Genomic DNA, 17,117 nt, shown 5'->3' on the forward strand with positions numbered 1-17,117 from the left:
GTTCAGGCAGGGACTGAGCCTGCTTGCGAGGGGACGAGCTGCAGCATGGCACTGCCATTCCGGGCACTTGGGAAAGGCTGCATCAGCCCTCTCCTCCCGCTCCGCAGCATCCCAGTGCTGCCACAAGTAGCAGGATGGGGATAGCTGCTCATGACAACATTTCTCATTGTTTTCCTCCTTCTGCTTTTTCCATGCTGCTTTTTTACTTTCCCTGATTTATTTTAAGCTGTTTCTCTCCCTTCGTATTATTTCTACTTTTCCTTTTGCCTCTCTCTTTTCCTTCTCTTTTTTTCCCTCTCCCTCAACACTTTCCTTCTGTCTCACCATCCCTTTCTTGATCTTTCCCTCTTCTTCCCCTCCTGATCCCCCCATCAAAGCAAGGAAACCGTAACCCAAAGAACAAGAGTTGAACTTGTGCCAATGCAATGGGCCAAGAGGCTACATATGGAACCAGCAAATCACAGAGCTATGAAGGATGTTAGTGATTTAAAGTTATGTATATTGAAGTCTGGATCTTAAAATGAATCCATAATGGTAGAGGTAACTAATGGAGAGACTTTACTGACAGCAAGCAGAGTTTTTTTATTTAACATTGTTATATTCCCACAAGCTCCTCTTTTCCTGTCCCCACCCTTCTGCTCCCCTTTCTGATTAGTTCAGCATCCACACTGACAATGAAAACCTAAAGCTGCTTCTTTATGAATAAAGATTTTAGCCCATACACCATAAATATGAGTGCTACTCCTGCTGGATGCAGAGCAAGGCATCCAACTGGCTCAGAGAGCTGTGGGGCTCTCCCTGGGGAATCATGCCCATGGCGAGGGACAGTGAAACAGTGAATGCTGCCAGCTGAGCAGGCACAGCACCACGACTCTCACTGCAGTGTGATAAATAATCTCCCGAGGACTCAGGATTCAGCAGAGATGTGTTGCCAAAGCCAGCTGGTCCCCTGTGGCAGGTCAAATGCCAACTGCACTGATTGTCTGAGATCATTAAGGATATTCAGAATTAAAATGCTGCGCAGAGGGAAGGATGTCGCTCTACGTGTGCGCCCACATGCACGTAGAAATAGATGTGCATATGTGTACAAAACATTATACAAGGAAAAACCACAGTAAAACATTACTAAACTTGCAAACTCAAACACTCCAAAGCTAGGAAAAATCAAATACTGCTCACCTCCCCCCAGATTTGCTACTTTTTATACACTAGCATCATGGTGGCACTGGGACCTGGAGCAACAGCTGAGGGGCAGGAGCTTCTGAGCACTCATGATTGCACTTGAAAGCAGAGGGGACATAACCCAAATACCTGCCTTTACTACTTACTGTATATATACACCATATCCACCATATCTATATCTCTAGCATGTGAGACCTCCTTTGGCTTAGGCCACTTAGTACCCTCCCAAACTAGCCTTTGGAATAATTTGGAAGCTCATTTGTCCAGGGAGTGTTTCTAATAAGCCATTTGCAGGCAGTCTTTCCGTTTAGGAGGGCAAACCAGTACGGACAGGAGACATTTTGTGCCAGTCTGTCCTAGAGACTGGGAGTCATCCCAGCACACTGAATTTATTTGTGCAGCAGCACCCTGAAATTGCAGCACAGTGTGACATACTGAGAAAAATCGTGTCTTAAATAGGTGAAACCAAGCATTCAAAGTGAAAACTCACATCTGAAGTTTTCAGTCTTGGTTCCCACGCTTGTGAAACATCATCCCATGCCCCTCAGGGACACATGAAGTGGTCTAATGAATGTTTGTGAAGCAGTTACAAACAACGCTGCTGCAGAAAGCACATGATACCATGACTATTTTAAAGAGCTTCCTAACAGGCTGAGAAACAAGGAATAAAGAAGGCCCAGCACCACACCATGCCAAGAAAACTAATTGTATCACCCGTCCAGGGCATTGGAACAGGGCAGGAGCTGCTCATGATGTGGTATGTGAGCTAATGAAAACTGGTACACAAGGCACACAAGGAGCTGAATGAGGATTACACAGGTGACCTGAACTCCAACAGGTTCTTCAAAGTCCTTCCCTTGGCACCAATAATGTTCTTTAATATTATTTTAACAAAGGGTTGGGGGAAGTGGGACTTCTTGCAGTATATTCTTTCTCCCACTTCTCAGTTAATACTCTTCCATCCCAAAACCTATGGCTTTCAAAGCAAGGGAACCAGAAGAAATCCTTCCCTCTTCTCTCTGCTCAAGAAATCAGGAGCACAAGGGTTACGTTTGCACTAAAGAAAACACCCTTTTTGTTTTTGGCAATTTAGGATTTTCAAACTGCTGCATCTTCTTCCCTATGGCATTGAATTCCCCTTTGCATTCCACAATGCTGATTTAGGGAGAAACCTTAACAGACAAAAGTCCCTGGGGTGTACACACAACACCAAAGAGAGAAGGGCTGCATTTCCCCCTAGCTGCTGAACACCAGGGCGGGTTGGAGCTTGGCCACCAGCTACTGGCATTGCCACACTGAGCTCTGGGATGCTGGAGGAGCCAGTTCCAGTCCTGCTGAGGAATGACTAGACTGCGGGTTTTTCTTTTCCTCCAGGCTTCACCAGAGAAAGGCAAGATCCTGTCAGCGGTGGCTGAATATTGGCCAGATTATGGGGCATGTGGGTATAGCCTATATTTATTTTTTTTAAGTATATATTTGTTTGATGTTTTGCAAGCATCTGCTTAAGATTTCTGTGCTTATCTAACAGGAGGAAAGAGCCCATTCTTCCCGAAGCCAATTCAGTGCTAGAAATGTCATAACACTGCTGGGCCCCTTCGTTTCATCCTTCGCCAGAGGGACTCCATAGTTCCTCTGCTACTTCTTGGAAAGCCAAGAAGCAAAGGCTGGCAATTAAAGGCATCTGCTGGGCTCATGAAAGGAAAGGCATGCACAAGATATGAAGGATGGATGACACCTGAAATGTCTAAACTCTTGCCTGGCGCAGACTGGACTGATTGCAGCGTGTCTAGCAGGACGTGTAGAGTGTTACATCAGGTATTGAGATAAAAAAGAGAAACCAAACTAAACCCTCCTTGACAAAACTTCCCCCCCACCCCATCCCTGAAGGAAGAGGTGCCAGCAGCTCCGTGGAGCCCGTCAAGGGCTCTATTTTTCACATGGCAAGCAGGGAGAGACAGCAGCACAAATAAATCCCTGTCAGAGAGAGCGATTAGCTGGGTAGAAGAAATCCTTGAGAGACCAAATGACCAAAAAAATGACCAGAAGCAGCAAGACGTTGCTGCGGAAAGGGGAGAGCTTTGGCTTGTTCAGAGCAAATGTATAAGGAACGATAAAATAAAGACAGGAAAAATGATAAGTGATCCAGGTTGTTTCTCACCCCATTTTTCATCATTCAGGGCAGCAATCACAATCACTTAAGCACAGAAACCTCTTATTTTACACAGTGCCCAATGGATCCGATGCTCTTAGTTTCACTGCTGTAAAACATCACCTAGACCACTGTCCAGAGAGCCTGAGACCAGTGTCAGGTTTTTCTGTTCAGTGAGAGGAGCCAGAACTATAAGCAATGATTTTTAATGAAACAAACACTAAAAAACCACCACCAGTGGGGAACATATTTATGTGTGGTCAGTAGATCAAAACCCAAAGCCTGGGGCTCCCGGCAAAGCTCTGTGAAGTTTTCAGTACTGACCACTCTGAGATGCTCATCAGGATGGAATGGTCTCATACTCGTGGTTCTGGCGAGGCAGGGACATGGTGGAGCTGTGCAAGGTGTGAGTTTCTGTTAGAAAATGCACAGCAGTGTCACAGTGTTGGCCATGGTCACCTACTCAGCTGAGTAACCAAACAGCAAAGCTGAACTTCCATTCAGAACTGGCTACAAAATGGGCAAAAAAAGATATTTATTAATTCTTTGATACGCCTAACGGAAAGTTTTTCAGATTACCTGGTTTTCTTTCATCCTGCCACAACTGGAGAGAAAGGGAAAAAGAACACATTTGCTCTGAAGGTGCACCTGGGTGCTTGCACATTGAGAGCTTAGCTCAAAAGCAGTCAGCCAAGGCCTTAGATTTCTACAGTTCTGAACAAGTGACTAAGTATTTCAGCTAACAGGTATAACAGCTAGTTAAAACAGAAACATTAGGCTGGCACCACCTTGGGTTTGGAGAATTTGAAATAGATGCTCATTTTTATATCACACATAACATCAAAGAGATGTGGTACTAGAGTGATGCAGTACTACAGAGATGTGGCCCATTGGGCACAATCTTAGGTGACCAGAAGAGAAGTTGACATGTAAACTTGGAAAAATCCTACTTGTTCCTCTCCAGCTGCAGCTGTTGGATGATGAACTCCTATTGCTTTAGATGGAATGTGATTCCCTGTCATTTGCTATGAGCAGGATTCCAAGCCTCTGCCTCTAATGCTTCTCTGGAAGTGGTTTCCTTTGTGGAAGATAAATTCAAAGTTTTGTGATGGAATTCAATTTAAAATACTTCACATTTGTGTATCATAACATCAGAAAGGCCATTCTTGCAACCAAGAAAAAGTTAAAAAAAACAATAAACAAATAAACAAAATAAAACAAAATTTCAGGAATAACCCGATGAGAAAATAAACCACTTTTATTCAAATTATCAGGTGTTAATCACTCTTGGAATATAATTATAAACAGTTCCAATTCAGGAAGGTGAATTTCTTCGTTTAACCGACACTCAATTGAAGGATACAAAAGAAATATTTGCTTATCTATCTAGAAGCCTAAAATGAAACAATGAGCAGATACTTTTTTGAGTTTAAAAATTAAATTTAACTCTTTCTTCAATAATAAAATATACTACCTATTATACAAAAAGGACATTATTTTATTCACAGTTGACAGAGTACAGTCGCACAATCATAATATTAAAGGTGAACTGCAATGACATTTTAATTATATTTTTCCTATTATTAAGGATTATGAGGGCTAGAGCAGCACACAAAGACCCTAATCAGGCTCCTGTTGTGTAAGGAGCTGCACATGCAGAGAAGAAATATATAGTTCCTACCCCAAAAGGTTGCAATCTAATCTAAAACTGCCCACTAAGAGAGGATGTGCCTCAACTGAAAAACACAAGTATGCGAAGGGATTTATCCTGGCTTTCTTTCTTATCTGATGAAGACCCCCGGATGCACAGTTACTTTTCACTGTCAGCCACTATAAAATGGTTGTTTACAAATAAATTACTTTTCTTTGAACCTTAGCAGGTCTGAGTTTAAAGGTAATTCCCGCGTTCTCCTTACAAGTTCCTGATCTTGCTTTTAGTCCAATAATTCAGGTGGTAGTCCTGAAGACATTAGGCATTTCTGAGATTATTGACATTTTCGAGGAGAAAATCTAGCCATCAGATGGAGTCTTGGCCTTTCAAATTAGCCTTTTTTTTTTGCCTGTATAATGCCCTGAACAAGTACCTGATCACCGTGTCATTGTTAACAGCTAAACTTTGCTTTTGAATGTCAGTGCAGTTTTTAAACAACTGTGGGTCAGTTGGGGCCATGCAGGTCTCTGCACGGGTTGCTCACATACTGGATAGGAAACTTATAAATCTCTTAGGACTTCCAGACCAGTTCCTGCTATCCTCTCTCAGTAGAAGGACAGTAGCATGTACAATGGCCTCCCCTTCCTCTCCTTCAACCTCAGACCCCCTCAAAGTAACCAGGATCATGCCCCAAATGAGTCAGGATTTGAAAGAGAGTGGGTTTGGGGAAAAAAAAAAAAAAAAAAAAAAAAGCACTTCTGTTCACCCCTAAATCTCACTATGCAACTTGGTTTTGATCTTCAGGCTTCAGAACTGAAAACATTCAGATTACAAAAATAAATCTATTGATCACTTGATCATAAATTTTGTAGGAAATACAGAGCAGGACCCTTCAGTAAAAAGAAAAAAAAAATAAAAGAAAGGAGCAAAGGGGGATTGCCATCATAGCTCCAAGAGTTTGCACAGATGAGGATCCATTCTACGAGCAGCTACAGGGAATTTGTTCACAACGTCTGAAAATACAGCCAGGATCACGAGCTGCCAGTTTTGCACTTGGAAAGAGGGTTGGGTTGGGTGTTGGACTTTTTCACCCCAATTTCTTACAGTTAATAATGCCTGGTAATTTCCATCACTAAACAACACAATACACTCCTGGTTTGTTTGAAACCCAAGGCTTAGACAACAGAGCGGCCTTGGAAACAAGAAGTGAGGCGGCCTGACAGCTCAGTGCACTTAAGGGAATGTTTTTAGGCCATTTAGCAGGAGTTTATTGCTCCAGCACAGGAGGCTTTGAGCACTCAAGCACGACAGGGTGTGCATTGTTGTGCCAGAACTGCCCGCCCTGGGTGTGTGTGGTGTGCGGCAAAGGGCCAGGGGCTGTGTCTAAACACCCGCGCGAGAAATGCGATTTAGGCAGAACAAAGCACACTCCTGTTGTGCCTCCCTGTGATTATAAAATAGATCTGTGTCATTATAAATAGAAAATGACTGGTGACAAAGATGCTGCTTTGACTCGCCTCTGAGGCCAAGCTCCTTCGATGCGGTTCCTGATGTCAGACCAATTTAGCGGCTGCGCTGCGGGCGAGTGTGTCTGGTTCGGGGTTAGCCAGTCCACGTCTCATGATGGCTTAATCTCATTTTATAACAGCAGGGGATTCACTGGGGTGCTTTGCAAGCAACACGCTCCTTCACCCAAGGACAGTCCTGGACGCCTTCCGAAACACGCTGTGCCCACTACACAGCTCAGATTGCTAAACAGCAAATTACCCTGTCCTCCCAGGGACTGTCAAACTTTCGGGATCTGTGAAGTTGAGATCCTGCTTCTACACAACTAAATGGTGTGGTTCTTGTTTATCTGAATGGCAACCAAATCAAAGACACAGAAATAATAGTGCTCTTTCAAGAGTGTAAGTTTTCCTCTTTATGCCACCCTCCATCCCAACAAACTTCACAGCACTATTGAATTAAATAATGCAGTAAAATGAACAGAAAATATATACTTATATATAAAAATATATATGTATAAACAGTTTCCATGTGGTAAAATAAGTAATTAAAAAGTAATAATAATTAAAAAACGGAAATTTAAAATTGATTCTTAAGTCCCTACTGCAGTAACTGGAGTATGTTGTTCATTTAGTCCTAGGCATGCTCCTTAAAACAGTGATCTTTCTACTTCAATTATTTAATGAGAATCCCACTTCCATATATATTTTATACCACACTTTATTCCCAAAGCTGGGGATAACCTCTCATTTCCTGAAAGCTCTTAAAAACTTTCTTAAAGAAAAAGTAGAGAAATCTGCTGTTTGCAAATTCTATTTAGTTACTGCTTACTTCCAAACTAAAGTAGTTCATTTAATGAAGAAATAAAAAAAGAGAGAAAAAGAAAAAAACTAATGCAGTGCCTGTAGCCATTTCCCAAATTCTTCAGAATTTATAGACCTAGGGAGACAGTGCAGCAGAATAGGCTAAAATGACCCTGTGAAACCCAAGCAATTCTGGGAATTAAAGGATGTTCACTCCTGTTATGGTTCTACATTGCAAACTGCTTTTAGGGCTCCCAGTAGTACCCATTAGCAACAGCCAAGCTTTTCTGTTTTAATTTAATTTAATTTAATTTCCACCAACAAATTCCACCCTGTGGTGAGAATTGACAGTATCATGTTGAGAACCATTAAAGCATATTTGGATTGTTTTTACTCCATGTATATATATATTTAAAAAAAAAAATATCCCCCCACCCTTTCTTTAGACAAGCCACTTCATAATAAGAGTGAGGCAGGCACAATGGAGGCATCATTATGCTGTGGGATACCACCACAGGGAGTGTGGTTGGAGATACAGGGGAACATGCCTTGGCATTGCACTGCCAGCCTGGTCCCAGCTCCACTCTGAACCTCCCCATGAGACCAGAACAGAGTCTGGCAGCACCAGTCATGTTCCTTTAGTTCCCACCTGGACAGAGCTGGTGTTCTTCTGCACTAAGGCCCTGTATATCACTGCTGCTTGCTTTTCTCCTTGAGTGCTTTCTGTTCTCTTAAGGACATCTTCGCAACTTGAAACATCTTCATGCTTATGTAGCCTTTGGCTTTGCTGGGAATTCCTATTGGGAATTTCCCCACTGGGAATTATGCCACAGGGTTTCAAAGGAAAGAGAATAATAATGCCCTTCATTAATATAGGCTTTTCTGTCATGACTTTTAGGCCTCTCTCCAGGCAAGCAGGCAAGCACATGTTTGACATTAAACACATGAGTAGTCTCTATTCACATGCTGCAAGCTAGAAATGCTCATTAGCGCTGGATCATGGCCCCAGCTGAGCTCTAACACACTCCAGCAAGGAAGCTGGGCTGGAGGAAAGGTGGCCCTGAAACCTTTCATCATGGTTGCACCAACACTGACGAAGCAGCTTCGGCTCCTCCAGCAGGTGATGGGTCGTTCCCCTGGCAGCAGAGGCGAGACCTGCTGAGTTGTGACAATGTCATCATTCAGAGCTGCTTAGCTGAGGAGCGCAGCTCAAACATTGCACATTCAAACCCATCCTCTGGAGTATTTGCAGCATTAGCATCTCTCCAATGAGTGGTGAAAGGGGAATGATTTGGGGCAACAGAGTTGTAACATGATTGCTGAGGTCTCTCAGAGGCTGCTGAGCCCTGCGTGGAGGGTGCCTGAGGGGTCACAGGGCTCTTCAGGCCTTTACGTCACATGTTAAAACATGGACTGATCAAGCTTTGGGAACCAGTGCTGGATGGAATCTCTGGGCTTTCCTGGGGCCAAGTGTTGCTTGGGATGTTGGAAAAGGCAATAAAGCAGCTCAATGCTCTCTGCTTTCCCTGCACATGAGCCAGAAGGGGAGAAAAGGGAACAGGGCCCCTCTTTGATGCTGAGCACCGAGTGGGCTGTCATAGTTCAGTGTCCAAACCAGCAGATCCTTCCTGACCAAGGAAATTGGAAGTTTTGTGACTCAGAGGGAACGTGTCTACTATCTCAGAGAAATCCCTAGGCAAAGCCACCTTCATGGTGCCTTGCTCATGCTTCTGCTGAAATTCATAATCCAGACTAAACAGTCTATCACTCTTGGATAAAGTATCCCAGATGAAAAGATCCATTTTAAAAAATGCTTTTAATATTGTTTTCTCCAGAAAAAAACCCAAATAACTACCTCCTTCAAAATCTCAACAAGTATAAACCTCACAGCATTCCCGCCACCTCTGGAATTACCAGGTCATTGCAGACATCAAAATTAATGAAGAGATGAAAGATTCAGCAAAAAGGCAAAATCTTACTGGAAAAATATTTCTTCATATCAAAAGCAATCCAAGAATAATGAATATATCTAGGAGAGTAATAAACAAATGCAAACTTCCTGATGCTTGAAAGAATACACATGAAGGAAGACACAAGACGTTGGGGATATTTTTTTCTCTAAAACATCAATCCATTAAAAAAATAATAATGCTTCCATGTGCTTCTGGCTTTACAGGAGTGTGACTTCCACTGGCTAAATTCTTGCAATACTTTAAACTCAGTTAATTAGCCAAACTGAGCCGATGCAGAAAGGGGGTTTCATCCCACCAGACGGAAGGGTTACACTAAAACACAGTTCCCTGTGTGCCTGTCCTTGAGCACTCTGCTACTTAGCACTGAGGAAATGGTTGTGGCTAACTTGGAGCTGGATTTGAGCAGGGATAAGAGAGGAAGAAAGGTAGCTGGGGTTAAAACAAAATAAATAAATATTCAAAATAAATGCTACGTGCATTTCAGATGAACTTTCTTGTAGGAGAAACAACTTTGTCTAACTTCTTTGTGATACAGACTGTCATTCCCTGATGGGCAGTGGCTTTTCAGCTGGTGCAAACAGAGCTCTACATTCCACACTAGACCTGATAAAGCAATATCCTTATGTGATTTCTATTGGAAAAAAAAAAACGTTTCTCAGAAGCCCTCATTTAAACAGACTTGAAACAGATACTCTCTAGTCCTACCTGTACAGCAAAATGACCTCTTGGCAATTCAAACAGCCTAACAGAGAATAAGAGTAACTAATCTATGGGATTCTACAGCACTCCCATACCACTGCTAATAGAAGAAAAATCAATATTAGTTCCAATATGAATGGAGTGTCGGATTGACTGAGCAGGGAGCTTTGAAATAAATATCTAAGAAATGTTTGGATGAAATGGACATCTTCACAGACATTTGGTCTGCATTTTTGAAATGCAGATGATTAAATCCACATTGTTGGCTTCTTCCCCCTCTGCACTATGTCTTTCTTTACATCTTGCAAAAAATTTATGAACAAAGTTATTGTAAATCTGCAATGTCTGTCTTGTCACTTAGATTCTTTTCAGAAATGCTGCCTTGCCAATGTAGATATACAATCCTGTATGATTAATATTTATTACTAATAATTCTAAATACAATGGAAGGTCACCAAAAATACCCTGCCTAAAGGAGTCTGGAGCCCTTTAAAATCTCATTGGTGATGGATCCTGAGTTTTGAGAACTGAGCTCAAAATCTTAGCAAAACACTTTTCTATGTAGGATTTCCAGTATTTCCTGCTTCTGACTATAAAAGCCAAAAAGCACAAAGGTGAGCGAAAGTTACAGATCTGAAAACATGAACTTGGATTTCAAACTCAAACAAAGGTCAGGGAATGCCTGAACCATAATCTTGTCCATAATCTTGTATCAGCCTATAATAGAGTTATGAGTAAAATGCAAAGTTAGGATGCAGAGTGAGACTTGAATTCTGGCAGAACAGGCATGGGAGCTGAAAATTGCTCCATTTTCCTCTTATTCTTTCTCATATCCATAGTTACATCTTATCTAGATATTTAGGAGGTATTGTTAGGAAAATGAAGATATATAAAGATTTTTTTTGTTGCGAATAATTAGAAAGAAGGTAGCTTGGAGATTTTTAGATTTTATAATGAAATCTTAAAAAGTTTTTAAGAGCATGTGAATAATCTTAGTGTTCATTGCACTTATAGCTCATTTTCTTTTTGGTGTAAGCCCAACCATTTTAAACATACTTTTTCAAAAACAGACGCAATTTGAGGTCACTAAGAGCAACTGATTGTGATTTGGCCCTCATCTACAAAAACTACAGAAAGACAAATAAGAACGTTTCAGAACCCCAGGATTCAGCACACTGGTGAAGATTCAGACATGGAAATCAGGGCAGACCCTGGTTTGCTTACCCTGCCTGAGATCTGCTGCATGTTTGGACAGTTTTTTTTTAGGAGGTAAATATAATAAGCAGAGAGAAAGAATCTGCATCCGCCTCTGTGTCTTTTATTCAAAGATTCTCTGCAACTGTGATTAGGCAAAGCTACTGATTGAACTACAAACCTGAGAAAAATGTAGTTTCCGTCGATCAACATGCTTCAAATCACACTGGAAGTAAAGAAATCCCTGTGACCATTGGTCAGATAGAAGACATTTCACTAGGAACAATTTTGCAGAGCTTTGCTAATAACAGTTTTCTAAACTGACTGAGCCATCTTGACCTGCACAGTGAGTGAAAACAAAACCAGAAAGACAGACAGAAAGGACCAATTCAATTAAGATAAATAAATAAATAAATAATTGCAGAAATAAAAGGAAAAAAAAAGAAAATAATATCACAAATAATAATTCCAATCTCATGAAGAAATGTTTTTAACAAGCCATATGTGCTTGTGCAGACACTTCTAATCTCATTAGATTTTTCTGGCTGCTATTAGTGTTCTCTGAGCCAGCTGATTTCTCAGCAGTATTTTAAAGAGTGAGAGCCTTTGCCCTCCTGTCTAGCCACTGATAAGACAGCCTGTTCTAGGAGAAGACTTGGGAGTTCATGGATTTTTCTTACAAGGTTTTGAAAGTTTAGAACAAATTGACCATTGCATGAGAAACAATAGTCAACCACAAACTATCTTCACAGTTAATGAGTAACATTCTGCTCCCAGCTGGGTTAGTGTGAAAAGCGGAATAATCCCACCAAAGCAACAGGATGGTTTCAGATTGTCATCAGCATCACACGGCAGAGGCTGGCACTCGATGCTGTCTCCACTCCTCCAGCTCTCTGGCTGCAAACGAGCCTGCTGTAAAGTTCCCCTCGGTCACAGCTCACCAGTGTGAGGTTCCCCTCAAATCAGTGCAGCTCTAGCAGCTCTGACCAGAAGGGGAGCCACATCAGGTTAGAGCTCAGTTTTATTTTATCTTTTAAAACAGCAATCAATCCCCCCAGTCTGAAAAGTCATGAGCCATGTGCACTGCTGTACATATTGGGGCACATGAGTTTCAAGTAAAAGAGCCGTCATTCCGAATTTGCTAAAGGAATGTGCAAATAATCACTAGTGTAAAGCAGATGTGCCAGGCAGGAACTACAGATAGAACAAAATAATCACTGTTTGAAAAAAATTTCTAATTCAGAATCATGGAACCTGGATCGGTAAACCCTGGATGAACGGGACCGAGGCATCTTGCATGGATTTCTGCTGGCATACTTGCTGAATTTCTGGCTGGAAACGTGCCTCTCACTGTTTCAGCCTGCCCTCTTTGAGGCTCTCAGAGCAAACTTCTGGGGTGAGATGATGAGCGCTTGAAAGTGACCCATCTGGAGCCCAAGGCGAAGAAAGCGCTTCCCCTGCCTGGAATTCGTGTGCAGCGACAGCTTTCTACTGCTGATCCAAGTTTCCCAAGATAGCAATTATAAAGGAACTGGCAGCCATACAGTCAAGATGACAATATCCTACGTGGTTTGGTTAGCTGTGCCAATTCCCTCTGTGGGTGCTGGAGTCAATCTGCTGCCCCCGTTATTGCTGTGTCTGCCTGTCTCTACCAACCAGCAGATCCACTGGGCATTTTGGCACGAGCCCTGCTCTTCCAAGGGCTGCCTGCTCAATTGCTCATTCACTCTCTTTTGCTTTAAACTTTTGGATCCAACAACACCATGCAAATTTTATGCAGAGTAGCATCTGCAAGTCTGACATATTCGCTCAGGCTTCCCCCTCTTCCACCAAGTTAAAAATAAATACCCTATAAACTCTTGGGCCTGCTAAGACAGAATATGCATTCAGAGAGTTTATTTAAATATAACTACTAAGAGTATTTCTGCTTTAGGGTCAAACTCCTCTTTTCCCCCCCCCCTCTCTCTTGTATTTTATTCATGCCTCAGGATCTCAATAGCACTGGGGGAAAAAGTGTCCTTGAAATAACCTACAGAAGAACCAGTTCTATGTGTTCCTAACTCTCCTATCTGAAATTTCAGCTAATATCTTATTTTTAAAACTCTAAAGACTACAGGTGGTGATATACCCCCCCACACACATGAAACAAGAAGGTTGTCAAGACTCATTTCCAATACTGATTGCAAATAATACTAGTTGAGCCAGACCTTAGGTTAGACTTCAAAGGGTCTCCACCCACCCCATCAGAGCTGCCTTCTCTTTTCTTCAGGGAGAAGCAGATTTGTCCCTGACCAATACACTTGGAACAGGTGAAGTCGTAGGGATGCCAACCAGACAGCATAACAATAAAGTATATCTTAAGGCAACAAGGAGAAGAGTCTGTAAAAGGGGATACTGAGCCACCACAGAGGTCAGTTAGGACTTGCTGAGCCGCTTGGCCACGTCTGCATAGGCTTGTTCGATTTCCTTGTCTGCTGCACAGGTGTTGGTGAACTCATCCCTGGCATAGGCATTCTTCAGGTACCGCCACAGCCCCGTCATCTCCGTCGGGAACTCAAAGTTGCGGTATTTCTTTGCAACGATCTAAAACGAAGACAAAAGGGGGAATAAACCATCTTGCTCGTGATATATTTCTCCAGCTTCCTTCCTGGAGAGCTTCTTACTCTTTCCTGTCATAGAATTAACTGCAAATTAGAGAAATGCTTGGTGACTTAGGAAAGCCTGAGAAAGGATTGTTGGATTGTACCTTATTTTTCAAAGACTCTGCTTGGGCTAAGGACATTCTAAGTCGGTGACCGGGCTACTGCCAACATATTACTACTTTTATAGTACGTGAATTTCATTAATTTTACCATATTGAGTTTTGGGGGGATTTTTTACCAGTTTTTAGTATATCACTTAAAGCTGAGATGCCACATAAGAAAGAGCTGAATCATAAAAACAAAGACAGATTTAAGAGAAAAGCATTAGTAAAAATTATATATTTTTCACATTAATATTTATATTTTAAATTATTTTTATATATACTATACTTTAATTTTGAATATATATAGTATATTTTGCCTGGCCAATGGTGTCAGAGGATGTAACCACCTACAGCTGTTGGAAGACTCTATCCTTGTTCATGAAAAGGAAAAATTCAGGGTGGTATAGGTACCGTGATTAGGAAACCAACATGATTTAGCAGATATTAGAAACAGGAGCACTGGGATGAACTGGGTGAGAAAATGGTTATTTCAAGACTTGTTATACTAGGAAATTGTCTATCAAGGGAAATTTTGGATTTCTAAAAACACTTAGGCTCTTTTTCAGGAAAATAGTTAAGTGCATACTTAATTTTAAGCACCTGTACAGTCCCATTGAAGTCAATGGGATTAATCTGTGCTTATAGCTAGTCGGTTAAGTACCTTGCTGGATTGGGATATTTCAGTTTCCCTTATATAGAATAAGCCTGTGGTGACAGAGTGAACTAGTTGATAGGAAGGGAGGGATTAGCTAATTTAATGAGTGCTTCCAATCTCTAGTTTTCCTGACAGTATAAAATTGTTCCTGGGCATAAATTACATACATATGTGCCACAGAGTTCCCCTTCATTTCTAAAGCACATGGTAGAGCTGTTTTCCATCTCAAATTTCTTAGGACAGTCATGTTCTCAGAAATTACTGTGATTTGTTTTTATTACCAGGATTCACTTGGTATATGCAAGTCAAAATCCTGTCCTAAACTGCATTTAATTAAGCATTCTTGCCTTCAGCGATGCTTTACACACATATGGGGAAGATAAAACCTGCTGAGAAACTTAAGATTTTCAAAATTTCCAGCACACATCTTCCATCAAATGAAAAAATAATTTACCCTTTTCTTCTATCTGTAAAATGTTTTTCAGGGAATATCCTATTGCAATGCTTGTCTGAGAAAAATTTTAATTCTCTTTTGACATCTTTCATTTCATCCTAAGGAGACAAGAACCAGTAAGGGGCCATACATTCATTTTGCATTGTCTGACTACAGTGTCATCACTGAAGGCAAGCCAAAGAAAGTGATAAACCTGTGAGGATATTATCACATTTCTTACCTGGTGACTTATGCACTTTTTTAATTTATTTTTTTTTTCTTTCTGCATGTGTGCAGTCAGCTCCCAGGCTCAGTTTATGTTTTGGCTCATGGAGCCAAATTAGATGCATGACTTGGCTTTAATTCCTAGCTCACTTGCCTGCCAGGGTCTGCCAGGTACTTGCGTTATTCTAAAGCAACATGTCATCTGATAAATTAAATAAATACAACATTTAGAAGTCAAGATGATGTACACCATTTGCCCTGTACCAGCGACCATAGTACATCTTAAATCCTGGACCTCTGCAGTGACTTTGATTTGTTAACTTCTCTGTGTGAAACACCAGATGGAATAAATATTCCCCCAAAAGATGGACTGCTGCTCTTAAGTTACAAATGGGTGGGAACTGCCTAAAGTTTTGACAAGTCTCTTAAGAATACTAGGAACTAATTAATAGGAAAGACTGCTGTTACTTGCAGCAGGGTAAAAATAAAGAGAGGAGATAGAACTTAATATTGTCTTTGCCACTAATCAGTGATGGCACAATTTTCCCATGTGCTAAATACAAAGTTCCCTTATTTAAATTATAGGAAACACTGAGGAACAAAAGTGTGTTTCAAACTGCTCTTCTAAGACTTCAGAACTCTCTGCTGAAATACGAGCAGCCTTTAGCACTCAGCTACCAGAGTAGGGCACATCACTGTCAGACAAGGCTTCTCAGACCATCGCATGACATCTTTCACCTTGACAACATGGAGTTTGGGTAGAAGGTTGCAGTCAGCAAGAGTCAGGTCATCTCCATCCAGAAACTTGCGTTTGGACACTTTCTCCTCTTCGGTGCTGTTTGCATCGATCTCCTCTGGCAGAGGGGTTCTCAGGTAGTCATCGAGCTTCTTCAGAGCCTTCACCAAGCCTCTTTCAAGAGCTTTTCCAAAAAAGCAAAGAATAAGTGATTAGGGCAGAGTAAGAATTGTTTATAAACACTAATTGTCAATGGCTATGGTAGTATCTAGAAAAAAAAAAAGAAAGCCAAGAATCTTCTCTTTGTTGTTAATTTGTGCTCCAAAGCCTACACAATCTTATGACAAAGTAGCCCAGCAAGGTCTGCCTGAGGGTAAAGCTCACCCTGCAATGGGAAAAAGGGACACAGGAACCTGTTATGCCATGTCTTCTCCTGAGTAGACAAACAACAAAAAAACCAGTGAAAGTGATGCCAGAAGGAAAGAATAGCTTATCAGTATGATACACCAATAAAACACCTACAATCTAAGATATTCTTCTGGTCTGTAGAGGCCGTCACACAGTAAACTGGGGCCCTGTACTCTGCTACTTTATTTAACTAAGCAGCCACCTATGACTGCAATGAAGCTGAATTTTCTAGCATTACTTCAGCTCTAAGAAGTCTTAGTTTTACTTCTTCCAACCCCCTTCCAGAGTAATTAAAGGCAATAGCACTAATTCCAAAGATGCTAACTAGAGCTCTGTGGAGCTGAAGGATACACTACAACTGAGATGGGATATACTCAGCCAGGGTTAAGATCCACATTTACCTCAGGTTCAAACTCAGGTGCAAATACTCCCTTTGAGATGTCTCAAACTGGGTGTCACAATGGAGAGGAGACTTCAGAACAGTTACTAAAGACCATGTCCCACACTGCTGCTGGCTCAACAAATTCCAGTCTTTAAATAACACTTAGACCTCTAAAGAAGAGAACAAATTTTTCACCCAGGCACAGAATTTGTGTTCTTACGCTTCACTTGCAGGATAATACAAAAACCTGATTGCAATAATGCACTTACAAAAAGCTGGATAACTCTAAGCAGGTTTATGTGTTACCTAAACTGCAAACACTCTGGGGCAAGAAGGGTCTTTTGCCTTTCTGTTTGAAGGGTGACAAGCACAGGG

General features: G+C 41.4%; 1 protein-coding gene across 3 annotated transcripts in view; it reads right to left on the reverse strand.

Annotated features, from left to right (window-relative positions):
* Window positions 1–4,563: 4,563 nt before the first annotated feature.
* CLIC5 (chloride intracellular channel 5) overlaps window positions 4,564–17,117 on the reverse strand; it is an 84,213-nt gene continuing 71,659 nt past the window's right edge. For all 3 annotated transcript variants that reach the window (XM_027886570.1, XM_027886568.1, XM_027886569.1), the window contains 2 exons: window positions 15,955–16,136; window positions 4,564–13,740 (listed from right to left, as the gene is read on the reverse strand). In XM_027886570.1, coding sequence (XP_027742371.1) covers window positions 13,573–13,740; window positions 15,955–16,136 — 350 coding nt within the window. In that variant the 3' untranslated portion in view covers window positions 4,564–13,572. The remainder of the gene's footprint in view (window positions 13,741–15,954; window positions 16,137–17,117) is intronic.

This window comes from Empidonax traillii, unplaced genomic scaffold, assembly GCF_003031625.1.
Source record: "Empidonax traillii isolate 1590-97213 ecotype Southwest subspecies unplaced genomic scaffold, ASM303162v1 scaffold190:size869923, whole genome shotgun sequence".
NCBI lineage: Eukaryota > Metazoa > Chordata > Aves > Passeriformes > Tyrannidae > Empidonax > Empidonax traillii.